The 14,536-nt window shown below is 39.1% G+C and overlaps 1 protein-coding gene across 1 annotated transcript; it reads left to right on the plus strand.

Moving 5' to 3' along the window:
• Positions 1-329: 329 nt before the first annotated feature.
• On the plus strand, positions 330-14,116 carry rgs5a (regulator of G protein signaling 5a). The gene is made up of 5 exons (XM_030082977.1): positions 330-467; positions 1,549-1,662; positions 4,102-4,163; positions 8,929-9,095; positions 11,261-14,116. Exons 1-5 carry the CDS (start codon positions 424-426, stop codon positions 11,423-11,425), a joined length of 552 nt encoding a protein of 183 aa, XP_029938837.1. The 5' UTR covers positions 330-423; the 3' UTR covers positions 11,426-14,116.
• The last annotated feature ends 420 nt before the right edge of the window (positions 14,117-14,536 follow it).

Genomic DNA, 14,536 nt, shown 5'->3' on the forward strand with positions numbered 1-14,536 from the left:
ACGTATTAGGTTGTACTATATTGCAAATATATCAATCAGACAGTCAAGATGTGAAAGGCTTTGTGCTGAAAGCACTCAAAAGAGTCATCAATCATCGCTAAATAAACTCCAGCGCTATTGTCAGTGACAGCTCATTATTGCATCCTGCACACAGAAGTACCATATCTGTAGGTTAATTGAAACCTCAAAGCAAACATGTGAAAACCCACCCTTCCTCATCCAGGCTCCTGGACCGCCTGTGCTGTAAACATTCCAGTCTGATTGGCTTAGCCGTTGGCCCAGAGCCCAAAGAGCGGCTGTATAAAACTCCCATGTGCCGAAAGTCAGAGTGAGAAAGCAAAAGGAAGCTCCAGGACTCACATTGGGCTTACGGGAAAGAAAACTCTATTCACTCTTGAGTGCTGCAACTAAAAGAGCTGGAAAATGTGTAAAGGATTAGCTGCCTTACCTCAAACCTGCCTGGAAAGGTGAGAAAAGCCTTTTTTCTCTCGCATTTTAGCTGTCAGATATGTTCAGATGCAAAAAGTTGAAGTACTTTTTTTACTAATTTTTATGGAGAAGATGCTGGAAACAGATTTAAAACACAAATAAACCATCATGTTGTGAGTTGAAATCCATCCAAACAAAGTTAGGAGATGACAATAAAAACTTTCTTCTTTCTTCTCGTTTAAAAAAGAAAAGAAAACAATTAGAATTTCACAGCAAACTTTTAAAGTTTCTTTATATTTTTCTTATTTTTTATGGAAATTCCTCAGCGATGTCAGAAAATAAAAGTGTTTGTGTGAAGTTAAAGGTTTTACACTTTATAGACTGGTTTTGTTTTTCATTCGGCACAGATTTATCACCGTTTGTTTTACGTTACGGATCGTAATGTCACACAGATTTTGTTGTTGTTGAAGCTTGTTCTACTTTTTACAAGGTGTAATGATCAGAACCAGGACTGAGAATCATAAGTCGTTGCCTGAATTGATCTCAAATACATGTGAAATATTGTTTCTGCTCAAATACTACATGAATATCAAATTGTTTTCTGTATAAAATAATGACACTTTGGTTTATAAATTTATTCACAAAGCAGGATACAAGTTAATGCGTAAACAACTCTTCTCCAAAACTCTTTTTACATTTAGGATGATTTTCCACAGTATTGAGCAGGAGCTCCCTTTGTGTATGAAACACTTAAGTTGTAACACATTTCTTCATCAATAACAATATTAAAACAACAATAAAGTAAAAACTAAACATGACGATGTGTTTTGTGAATAAATATAAACAGAAATCATGACTTTTAGAAAGCTATGCAGATTACATGATGTTGTAATTTTGACATCTGATGAGAAAAATAAGCTTTTTTTTTTTTTTTTAATCGATTAGTTGCATGATTCTCTCAGTACAGTTTGAAGGCGTCAGGGAACAGCTGTCATGACTTAATAGCTGATGTCAGTGTTTTGTGCAAACACAACAAAGCAGACACGTTGAAGTGAGTGTGATAAATATGATGAAGCTTTAAACACAGCGTGACTTGCTGTTCTGCTTTCTGTCGCCCAGGGCCAAGGAGATCAAGTCGAAACTGGGAGTTTTGCTGCAGAAGCCCGAGAATGCCATCGACCTCATCATCCCCTACCCCGAGAAGACCGAGAAGAAGCCGGAGAAGCTGCAGAAGTGAGTGGTCCGCCGGCGAAACGGATGATGAGTGAGGAGATGTTTGCCAGATAGCTGATTGTGAGGTGGGAGGACGGCGCCCGAGGCGGACCGGGCGCCGCAGCATGTGCAGATCAAAGCACATTAAACCTCTCCAGATGCCGAGTGGGCTCAGATGTCAGCGTGAGAGGGCACAAAGCCTTCAGGCAATCCAGTTTCATCATGCATTACCTTAGAAAGGCTCGGTTTGAGATAAACGATGCACAGTATTTTACAATTGAATTTGTGTGACTGGATATGATTGTACTGCTGTTGTTGTCCCAACATTATGAAAACTGAAGCAATAAAAAACGAGGAAACAAAGGAAAACTTTATTTTGACTCCAGCTGGTTAGTCGGAGTTTGTTTGACCTTGTCATTCGGTTGGGGTCATTTTGTGTTGACCATGTGTCGGAGACCTTATAACAGCAACACCGAGGGGGGGTCCTGGGTTTCTTAACCCCAACAAATCCCCCAAAAATGAAAGGCACGATAAGGAAACAAGTCCATTTTACTGGACTGAGCTCGCATGGTCTGTCTGTGAATCTGCAGGTACATGCAGCACAAGTTTTTGGTGTAAAATCCTTCATGGAAAAGTGATCATTAGTGGTAGTTAAGCTTTTATCTTTGAAATTCGAGCGTATTTTACTTGCTGCTTACTCTTGTTCTGACATGTTACACTTGCGTTGTGCACTTTGGTTTGATTTGTAGGACCAATCTGTCAAAAGTTTAAAATGAAAAGAAGGTATGGTCAGAAAAAAATAATCTCAAACCTTAAAGTTTACCACCCAGTGCTGATCTGAATCTGGCGCCTGGACCTCAAAACTCTCTTTTCACTGATTGACACCCCTCTCAATTAAAAAAAAAAAAAAAAAAAAAAAAAAAAAAAAATCTAATTGTCCCTATCATTGCACTGGCATCCATAAGGACACTTCTGATTCTGCACATTTCACTACACTACAAAAGTGCAACATGCATCGTATCCAATGCAAACTTGCGACTTCACCGTCTGGATGGGGTCTGCGCCCCCCGACCTGTGAGCTGGCCTCCTCCAACAGGCAGCGGGCAAAGCAGTTTCAAGATCAGTCTGCGCAGCAACTCTCTGACCTTCTTAAAAGTTTAACACCACGACGTGAGAGTTTCTGTTGAATTGACACATATATCAGTTGTAGCTGTTCGGGAAATGTTTTCCAGACTCAAGTTCTGTAGCAGGAACTCAGATTCAAAAAAGAAAAGTTTCCACTGGCTGGTTGTATTAGCTGGGCTATATAAATGGTTGAGAAATCAAGAGGAAAGTTTATAATCGTTGTGATATTGCAACTTCTCTCCAATAATTTTTTACTCAAAAAACATCTAAATAATCAATATTTTTTATTAGAATTTAGTATCTTCTGACAGAGCATTGCTAAAAGCATCAATTGCTGTCTTCTTGTAACCCAAAGGATGAAATGTTTGTCCAAACCATTTTTGTGATATGAACAGCAACAAATGAATTTTAAAAGACAGTATTTATATTCTCATTAGGGAAAAAAAAAAAAAAAAAATGGTGGTGGTGCGTCTGGTGAAGTATTACCTGAGGTAATTTAGACCTGCGTGTGCGTGCGTGCATGCTGACCCCCAGTAAGTTTGAACAGCTGGATAGAACAGCTGTCGTTATCAAATATTACCAGATTATCCATTAATAGTTGATTAAAAAATCCTTGCAGTGATATATAATAAATCGTCCGTGAATGTATTTGGTCAGTGCGGATTGAAAAGACAGCAAAGATGCAGAGAAACCAACCCCTGCTGTTCAGTGTGGATTTCTGAGTCTCACATTTACGTGAGCGGGTTTCAGGTGGAAGTTTTGTGTTTACACAGCAACGTTTTGAAAGACGTGCCCATTTGCAAATGAACGGCAGAAATGCAGAAAGCTATGCAGTCAGCATTAGTTGTTTTCATTTATGAAACCCCACGCACATGCAGGCAGAGAACAACACGTTATTGACAATAACAACGGTGAATACGCACTTGAAAACGTTGTTGTCTATATGTGGCCGAAGACAAACCTCAGCGGAGGAAATTAAATTACACCTAATTTCAGAGGACATCAGTCTCTTGTGGATGCTGACACACTCAGGAGCAGTTACATACGTATTCCTCTCTTGGGATTTGTGAGAAGGTCTGGCAGTGGTGTGTCGAATCACCAGAAGCCTCGAAAGGTTCTGCTTGCTTGAGCGTGAGCCAAATAATTTACTGTAAATGTGATAAATGCATCAGTGACACTTGGACAGCTCCTCTGGAGATAGCAGGACCTTCACACACTCTGTCATAGGAAATTAACCGTGCTGGCTTCATGTGTGTTTAAGCTCTTTGGATTGTTGATGAGGTTAATACGTCTCACTGATTAAAGGGACCTTTTCTTTTCTCTTTCCTCGTGCAGGCCGACTCCCGAAGAGGCTGCTCAGTGGCGCGAGAGTCTGGATAAAGTCTTGAACAACAGCTGTAGGTTTTACCTCTCCTCTTGTGCAAACAAACACATAAAGTCATTCTTGCTATAAAGAAACATTTCAATGATTTGCAATAATCCCTCTGACACAATACACTATCAGTTTTAAACAGTCCAGTTAACTTGATGAACTTTAGGAAGCTGAAGAAGAAAAGTGAAAAACCTTTATATGGAAGGGTCAAAGATGAGCTGCTTTGAGGAAGTATTCTGGACATATTTGTGCTGATTACATCAAAATTCAAGGTTTTCTTTTCTTTCAAACTAAAAATCTATCATTGCTCTGAACCTGAGAATCCTGGAGAATCAGTGGAAATTTGAGCATTGTGTCATAAACAGCACTTTAACTAGCTGTGGGCTAACCCAAGCCGACAGTCCCTGAAGGCGGGTCACACCTGATACAGATCACTAATCCATTACAGATCAAACAGGGACCAAGCACACTCAGGCTCCATTTATGCAACAGCGTTTCGAGTGAAAACGTATCGTTTTGTTGCAGGCACTTTGCAGAAAATGTGGTGTTTCGAATTCACTGGTTTCCCTGTTAACTGGTGACTAACTTCCTTTAGCATTTTCCGCTGGCTGCTGCTAGTAACAGCAGACGCTAAAATAGGATTCAGTAAGAGGTCTAACACGGATTTCTGTTGGCTTTTTCACATCTAGCAGCAACAAGGGGAGTAGTTCAGAAGTTAACAGGGAAACCAGTTAATCCATAACACTGGCTCCAGTACATCTTAATAAAAAAGAAATGTGCTTCTTTTTCTTCTTTCCAGTCAAATTCTTATCAAGTAATTGTGATGCAGGAAGTAACGCTTCAGCAAAGTGATGGATTCCAGACAGACCAAGTCCACAGCTTTATTTTGACCCCAGTGATGAAATCCCGAGACGTTCACTTTTCATTAAAATCTAAAAATTCTGCTTCAGTCTCTCTTTTTATAAGACTCCTGGACATTTATGTGCTAGACTAACATTTAGCTCGACCAACAGAAACAGCAAAGATGCTTAAAACTACACAAACAAACACAAATAATACCAATTAATCACTAGTTGATTGTTCTTTATAAAGCACCTTTAGACAGGACAATGCAATTCAAAGTACTTCAAAGAAAAGACATTAAATAATTGCAAACATACAATCTGTTCATATGCATGAGTGCATGTACACGTATTTACACATGTAAAAGTAGGCAAGAAATCACTGGCTTGTTTATAAGAATCCAAACCATGAATACAAAAAAAAAGGCCTAATGAACCTGATCGGACTACTCAAAACTTCTTTACCCGTTTAGATTTTACTGTGGATGCACACCAACTAATACCCATAAATGGGAATTGAGATGTTGGAAGAAAGAAGCAATGCTTTTTTGTTGTTGTTGTTATTATTATTTTTTTTTGTTTTGTTTTTCTTAATTGAGTGGAAAGACGGAGGCCTCATTGTCGCACGTTTTCTGAAGTATTGTCATTAGTCCAGACGACGTGGAGCAGTGGGGGTCACTGTTTACCAGTTGGCACTTTGGCTTGACTTTAAGACGAGCCAGATGGGGAGGGAGACATGCGCTCCCTGAGGTCTGCTATCTGTCTGGAGGACTGTTTAAAAAGCTTCAGTACACATCGCAAGGTTTGGTTTCCATGAACACTCCTCACCACGCAGACTTAATTAGATATTCGTACATACGGACAGCTTGTCTTAACGAGAGTCGAGAAGTAATAATGACTGTTTTATTTTTGTCTTGTAGGCATACCAAAGCCTTACCTATGGACGTCCTGTTCTAGTTACCCTGTGAAACATAATTAACAGTATAGTCATGAATATAAATACCAGGGGGAAGGTGTTATGAGCCTGAATTTCTTTGGAACAAAAGTAATTTTCAGTTTCACTGAAGTGTACAATGGCGGAACATGAGGTTCTTCTGCCAGTTAATTACACAAAGCAAAGTATGTGATCTGTGAAAGGATTATTTCCTGCCCTCCAAATGGTTTGTTCTCTTTTCCCACCTGTGGATCAGTAGAAGTGTGTCAAAGAGGCGGATACTGATACGTCTACTGACCGAATTAAGCCAGACGAATACATTTAAATAAAGGCTGATGTCCGTCAACAACTCAATGAAGCACTACAGAATATGTTCTCTCTGTTGGAATTAAACATTTAATTAAACAAAATGTCTATGTGCATGTTGTAATGCTTTTTTAAAATTTGGATAATGAAAATAATCATATCATCAAAACATAGTCACCTGAAGCAATAAAGAAGTAATCTTATTATATTGCATTGTCTGCCCGACATTTTAATGAATAATAATATTCTTATGATTAATAATTACAGAATCTGGACCAACACCTCATAATTAATTGTGCACATTGCTTCTTACAATCAGTCATTTATCCTGAAAGGGACCTGCTTGTATTACAGTAACTCATCAGTGGACTGGAAGAAATGCAAGCGAAGCACCAGAGGGGAAAACTCATTAGAAACCATAGTAAACACGCTTCTACCTGAACTCAGGTTATTCCATTTACCTCACCGGAAAAACCCGGGACCCTGCAGGACTGATGATTAACTCGAACCGTTAAGAGCTATTTAGCAGTACGTGTAGTCGCTCCTGCTAATAGGTCACTAATTCGCCGCCGCGCATCCAAACAGAGCCGCGTCCAGACGCTGCTGACCGGCCGCTACGTGAAGGGAGAAGCGTTTTCCCAGCAGGCCTCAGTGGGTGGCGACGGGCCCCTTCTAAGTGGCGCTCTCAGCCCATTCCTGAGCGGATAGATATATGTTTCCCGAGAGCTAAGCCTCCTTTCATAAATGTGTTTGTGTATCTGTGAGCGTCCCGCTCTCTGAAGGTTATGCACGTGTTGTGATAACATCTCCAGGGAAAAGCATAAATGATTCCACCAGTCTTGATTTATGGCACGGCCGCTGCTAACTGCTGTACTGTGATTATTTGTCTACATGAGATTTTGCATTATTCTTTATGGCTCTTTAGTTGTGCATTCCCAGAGGATGCTCAGTGAGTTATTTCCTCTCCTGCATGGAGCTTGGCCCCCGCCGCCCTCGCTGTAGAGCGCCACAGAAATTGCATAACGCAGCATTTATTATGTAACAGCAAGCAAGTTATTATATGCTCTTCATGTTGTGAGGAGGGCAAAGGAGACCCCACTAAACGTTAGTTTATTCTAATTTCAAAGATCATTTTTTTTAAGTGGAGATTTTAGATTTTGAGTTGACTGATGATGGATGACAAAACTTCACTGAAACATACAAAGTAGAATTAAAAGCTTGGTTAAAAAAAATGACTTAGGGATACAGTGTTTAATAGTCTTGCTTCACAGCAAAAATGTCCCCTCTTTATGTTGATGTTGCAGTTTGCATGTTCTCCCTGTGCATGACTGGACTTTCACCATTACTTCAGCTAAAAATGATTAAGTGGAAATGAAAGAAAACTGATTTTTCTGAGCTAAATTTTGGTGACATGGATGCATTTTGAAAATCAGCCATAACATTACGACCGCTGGTTTGCTGTTGCAGCAAAACGTAATCAGTGGTGCTGATGTGATGCTTGATGAGTGGAAAAGAAAAAGGACAAGATGAGAAAACAGTCATGAAGAGTGGTACTCAAGCAGAAGAAGAAGTAGAATTATTGTGTGCTTTCTGCAAAACTGATCGACAGATAACTTAATTCGCCCACAATATCAAACCACATGTAAAGGCAAACAATCAAACGGTGCATGAAGCACCTCTGTCTAAAGCGAAGCTATCAGAAAAACAATAAAGTTAGCTAAATCTGTATTATACACTATATTGTATACATGAAACTTACTGAAAACAGACTGTGATATGTTATCAAAATTCATGGTCAAAATAGAAGTAAAGTTACAGATTCTCAAAAATCACGCCCCCCAAAAAACAAACAAAGTACAATTTAATTACACGGGTATATTTTGCTACTGTAATCATATTAAATGCATCTATTTTTATTTCTTGAAAACGTCATGTTAATCATTTTTAATTGATATTGTATTCTGTACAATTTCACGTACTTATTTGCAGTATTTATAACTTTTTACTTAAACCAGCTTCATAATAATGCCATGATTAAAAAAAGGCTTGTAATGGTTTGTCCTTATGTATTTAATATTAATTTTTGCGCATAAAGTAAACACTGTAAAAATCATGTATACACAAAATACCACTGAACTGAAGTAATGTGAGTATTCATAGGTAGTTACTTCCAGGTCAACTGAAGCACAAACGTGACGCTGACTTTTCTATTTTCTCGCTCCCAGCTTGTCATCACTGCTTTTGCATGTGAGCTTTTCTTTTGTGGGCTCCTGTGCAAAAGCAGAAAAAAAAAAAAAAAAAAAAAAAAAAACTAAAAAAACAGTGTGGCTTGATTACAACTGGAGCTATTTTCAAGCAGAACATTTAGATTGAAGATAAAAGCCTGTGGTCTGAGCGGAATGCTTATCTCCTGCGACACATGCCCCTCCAGACAATGGGACCTTTCTCAGACATTGTGTCGAAGCACAATGGTCTTCGCTGACATGAGGGACCGTTTCATCTTGCTTCGTTTTGGGACCTCTTTTTTAGAATAACCACTGTGCTTTGAATGTTTGTCTGTTTACATTCTTTGTTTTGTTTTTACCAACACCTCCCGCAAAGGTTTCTGACTGAAACCGTGATGTTTACGTTTGTTTTCTGAATTTTGGGTCTTGAATCTTGCTTCACTTACCTTCTCCTCTTATTATCCTTCAATCTCTCTCCACTAGATGGGCTGGCTGCGTTCCACAGCTTCCTGCAGTCTGAGTTCAGCGATGAGAACGTTGAATTCTGGATGGCCTGTGAGGACTTCAAGAAAACCAAGAACCCAGTGAAGATGTCCTCCAAGGCCAAGAAGATCTACGAAGACTTCATCCAGTCTGAGGGGCCCAGAGAGGTCAGGAACTCTTTTGAGATTTGTCCTCTTCCTGTTTTGGTAATCAGCTCAACTCCAAAGAGAATATGAATGCCTCATCTGCAGGTCAATCAACTGCAGCGTGCGTCAGCCGCTGGGCCCCAGATTTAGGAAGTCAAAGACACGAGCAGCTCATTGATTACCCACCGTTTTAGAGGAATAAAACAGAGGAATTGAAGCGACAGAATTCAAAGCGGAAGATTCTGCACCGTGACAATTAGCTGCAGTATCAAAGTAATTTCAGGCATAGAAGGACGAGGCTTTTCATCATGCTTTCAATCAGGAGATAAAATGGGGTCAGATCAGATGCTCATCAATGTTAGCAGGGCGAGGACGCAACATAACACGGAAATCATCTCTGATCTAAAATCTCTAGTGACAGATTGTGCTAAAACAAGAAAAAGAAATCGATTGTTAAATAAAGTTTCAGACTTGGGGCGTGAAGGAAATGGACACATTAAGAATATTGCCTAAGCTGGCTACCCACGCCTGCTTGAAGACTATATTATCAGTGGTTTTCTGTGTCGTACCACTTCCACGTTCTTGCAATGCGTCTCTTCAGTTGCTCTACTTTTTCCTACACCTTCGAATGTTTGCTATGATGCTCTGACATGTCTGATAACTTCATTCACCCACATGTCCCACTCCATGGTTTCACGTTTCCTTTTTGCGCAAATGGGGTCTCAGAGATCCATCCAATCAATCACTCCATGGAGAACAAAAGCAAACATGGAAAAAAAAGCCTTGTAAACAGGGTTGAACGCACATAAAGCCCTCATTTGAAAACTCCTGTTTGCTCATGAAGCAACATTATTTCTAACTGATCACACAAAATCCATTCAGACTCACAGCACAATATATTTGTGTGAACATGCAAATGATCATTTTTTAGAAAATGTATGTCTTACCTCCAGAAGCCCTCACTTCACTTCAGCTTAATATTACATTTTTTTGGACAAAGCCATGATTAAAAAAAAAAAAAAAGGAGAGAAAGAAAAACAGTGATAAATGATAAAAAAAATACATTGATAAATAACTGAAATACTTACTCTGTAGAACTGAACGTGATGTGAAAAATTAAAAAGCAGATATGACAATTGCAAGATATACAGACATATCCTAAATTTCAAAGTAAAAAGCCTTCAGCTCCAATGCATGACCATGGTTTTTATTTTACATATGTATGAATTCCAAAAGCCATTAACATGTTTGTACCAAATGTTTGCCAAACTCAATTACTCACAAGATGTCATATCTGACAAAGACCTCGCTTACTCGACAAGGTTTTCACGTGGAAATTTAAAACTTTAATTATGGGTGTCAGCTTACCTGGCAATGGTGCTCAGAGTCACTACAAACACAACTTTTTGAATATGGCTCCTGGCTCCCAAGGTGGATCTTTTTTTTTGTTTAATGGCCTGAAAAATGCAGCTAAGTTCTTCTTCTCACATGCGAGTAGATGGACAATAACATCGATGGTAGACTGTGATGCGAGTGTCATGACTGTCAATCCATAGTTAATGCTAATAGTGTATAACCAACAGCGCCAACTTGTGCTGTGTAAACGCAAAACTTTTCTCAAGCATGAATGAAAAAATTAAGCTTTCACTTGAAACATTGAAATGTTGTAAATGGGGTCTAAATTATGCTAATGCAACATGAAAAAAAGGTTAAAGCAGCGCAGAAAATGTTACAACCTGTTTCTAAATATTTCCAGCCAGTCATGGCATTGAAGGCAGTCAGCTGTGCTTGCCAGTGATTGATAGACGGGTTAAAAGGGATAACTTCGGGGATGCCAACCAGAATTTCTCGAGTTTTGTAACCTGTTTCTTTATTTGACTTCAAAAAATGAAACTCCACAAGTAGTTTACTCCATGTTCCTTAGACAACTGCATCCTAATAAGAGGTAATCAGTATGCTGCCATCGAATTTAGTCCTTGATTTGGAAAGTATTTGACAAATTAAATAAAAGAAAAACATCCAGCTCAGACTTGCACAATGAGGATGTGGGAACATAATCAGCCTCTTCATCACTCTAATTGCTCTCTTCCACTCTCACCGTGATAATTCTGCATATTAATCTGTCCTCGGAGCTTCATCTCCTTATCCTCATCCCCTCCTCACCTTCTCATCACGTCCCCTTACAGGTCAACATTGACCACTTCACCAAGGATGTGACCCTGAGGAACCTGGTGGATCTGTCCCCCACCACCTTCGACCTGGCACAGAAGAGGATCTTCGCCCTCATGGAGAAGGACTCCTTCGGCCGTTTCCTCCGGTCTGACCAGTACCAGGAGCTCCTGGTCAACTAAACCTGAGCAGGGATCGGAGGAGCGGGTGGGGAGGTCTCAAACAGCAGCTGATCAGTTACCCATGAAAACAATCTCAGACGAATGATGGCTACAAATTAAATACTTGGAATAAAGTTATGAGTGTGGAAGATCGCTTGAAGACTTTTATTTGACTAAATTCAAATTGCTGAGGGTTTAATGAGTCAAAGTTAAAATTTAGCTAAAGTGAAAAACTGTGATTTGAAACCCCCCACCCCCACCCACCCCCACCCACACACACACACACACACACACACACACACACACACACCCACACGAGCGTTCCTGACTTCCTATCCAAAATCAATCATTTCAAAGAGGTGAATGTATTTGAATGTTTTCCCCAAAACAAAATAAAAGAGAGATTTGCCATTGAAAGTACAGGAACACATAATAACATGTGCACACAGAATTTAAATAAGACTGCATATGAAATAAATAAAGGGAAAAAAAACACATCTTCCTTCTCATCAGGTTGCAAAGACTTTCTTCTTTTGAAACTTATCATCTCCCACATAATACTTTAGTTTGACTTGTGTGCCAGAGCTTTGTCAGGCCTTTCAGATTTATCATTATGTGTGAGCCAGACGACTCCAATGACCACCAAACACTTTGCAGCGTAGGCCCAGAATTCCCTTCCAACACAAAGAGGCAACAATGTCAGTTCAAAGGATGTTTGTTCTGGTTTGAGAGGAACAAGATAACTCGCCCGTTTTCTTTGGCCTGTTTTGGTTTTGGTTTTAACAAGCGATATTTGGTCTGGAACGTCCAAAGCCTCCCCGAGAAACCTCAGAGTACTAAAGTTTGTAACAAGCTACAGCACAGATAAAGCTGCAGCTATTGATCCCGATCTGAAGTGCTGCAACACTTTTGTCTGATTCGGCCTGTTTCTGTCCAATTTGTTGACGTAGACCAAACCGCCTTCTGACGGGACAGATCTCTGTGTTGTCATGCTCTGTCACAACTTCATTAACGGCTAACTTTAACTTTTGCAACCTGCGTCTAAACAATAGCATGCTCCTGAATCCGACGTCAGTGCATTGAAAACATTTGTTTCCTTCTTGTTCAGTAACTAAAGCAAAGCTTACCAAACAGAAATCTTTCCGTGAACAATACCGTGGAGGATTGGTCATGCCGATAGGCATGCTGGTCTCCTCACCACAGACATCACAGCACAAACCAAACATCAGTCTGCAGGGTCCTTTGTGGCTTCATGAGAAAACTCCAAAACGTCATTGTTATATTTAGTGCCGCCAAATGCTGTGACCTTAAATTACTTTTGACTACGTGGGAAAAAGAAAATCCCTCAAACAAAGCCAGTTACACAGTGGACCCCCTTAATAATTTCCTGTATGTTTTCAAGCACTTGGTCCACTTATTTGTGAATATGTAACATGTTCAAGCAGCACCATCGCACGATTAATAGTGGCAATAATCTCATTCCTGCTCCACTCTCACACTCACAATACATGTTGAAATTATATTTTCACCCAACTCCACCTTTCAGTGAGAGCCATCAGTGCTGGCTATAGTAGAATGAGTGGTCCGGCTCCTCGGCTACCACGACACTGCAAGTTGCTAAGACGGCAAAATCAAAGTAGGAGGGAATCTCGGAACATAAGAAGCAAACAGAGCAGAGGTTTCATACAGCGAATGGTCTTTTTCTCCATGTTGTGTTACCAAAGATGTATGCATGCATGCCAAATCACTGCAAACACCCAGACTCGGGTTTTCAGTGGAAAACATGGGAGACAGGATTTGCAGGTTTGCAGCACTTGATTTTCCCTCAATTAGTTACTGATAATTCTATTTTTCCTTGGCTTTTGTATTATGAGCCACGCAGTTTGTACGTCAAACTCTAAATTTCAATATTAACTCAAAAGGGAGATTTTTATTTTAGCAGCACTACATACATAATAATCGCACACAAGAAAGAGTTATCTGTATTTTTTGTGTTGTTTTTCAGGTTGATTATCAAACACAAATTATTTTTCACTTGTTTCCACTCCAATGTAACACTGATATAAACTGATTAACACAATTCTGAGACATAAACAGATGCAGTGGTGGATTTGGTGTTGTTGTGCAATGTTTAAGTGTCCTAAATATATCTGTAGTTAAATGTAGCAATCAAGTGTGATTATATTTGTTTTTTGTCACTTTTTAAAATGTGTCACGTGTTATGTCACAGCATACACATATATCACCGTCTATATATTCAGCATTTTACAAGTCCTTATTGTTCCTTCAGTGTAAGTTAGAAACACATAGCTAGAAAGCTTCCAGATTTGAATGTAAGGAAGAGCTTTGTAAAATCAACGCAATTTGAATTTTGAAATAAATGCTGACAAAAGCATTACAAAAGACATCAAAAGCAGAGAAATTAAAAGATTTATTTGAGTTTTGAATGACAGTGACAGCAGGGATGCTTTGACACAGATTGGCCAGTCTGCAGTCATACCCGAAAATGTCATAAGTCAGCAATTAAGATGAAAAATGAAAAATCAATAAGGGCTTTAATTTTGCTGAGTATGCATTATCGAATGTAGCCTTGCATGTACGTTTTGAAGTCTATCACATAAAAATATATAAATGCATACAAATTCCTGAAGATGTATTTATTTGAATGTGTAAATATCTAAGTTATTCTAAAATACAACAATGGAAAATGTGTTTTCTTTTTTCAATGGGAGTTGGCAAGGGATCTAAACAGTGTTTTCATTGCTATAAACAAGAAAAATCTAACTTTCAATTGTCATTTTGTGTCTTTCATAAATAAATCTATTCATAATAGTTAACAAATATCACTTTTCCATCTGCAGTGATTATGTAGAACTTATTTCTAATATAAACTAACAATGTTTTTCACATTTATTTCAGTCATAATTTCAATTTTTTTTCTCTAACTTTAGTTTACTTGCAGCATGTTTCAAAAAATCCCGTCAACCTCAGATGGATGTGCTTTGCTCCACTTAGCGAAAAATCAGGACAGGGACAAACACGAAAAGCTCTATATCTGGTGTTAGCATGGGCCAAACATGTTCAGGCCCCATTTAAATGACAGTGTTTTTAAGTGAAAATGGAAAACTTTCA

Source organism: Salarias fasciatus, chromosome 23, assembly GCF_902148845.1.
Source record: "Salarias fasciatus chromosome 23, fSalaFa1.1, whole genome shotgun sequence".
NCBI lineage: Eukaryota > Metazoa > Chordata > Actinopteri > Blenniiformes > Blenniidae > Salarias > Salarias fasciatus.

Excerpts from the sequence above, each read along its gene's own strand:
- rgs5a (XM_030082977.1), top strand. The coding sequence starts at position 424 with ATGTGTAAAGGATTAGCTGCCTTACCTCAAACCTGCCTGGAAAG. Across the intron at positions 468-1,548 it reads CCTCAAACCTGCCTGGAAAG|GGCCAAGGAGATCAAGTCGA; the intron begins GTGAGAAAAGCC and ends TCTGTCGCCCAG. Across the intron at positions 1,663-4,101 it reads AAGCCGGAGAAGCTGCAGAA|GCCGACTCCCGAAGAGGCTG; the intron begins GTGAGTGGTCCG and ends TTCCTCGTGCAG.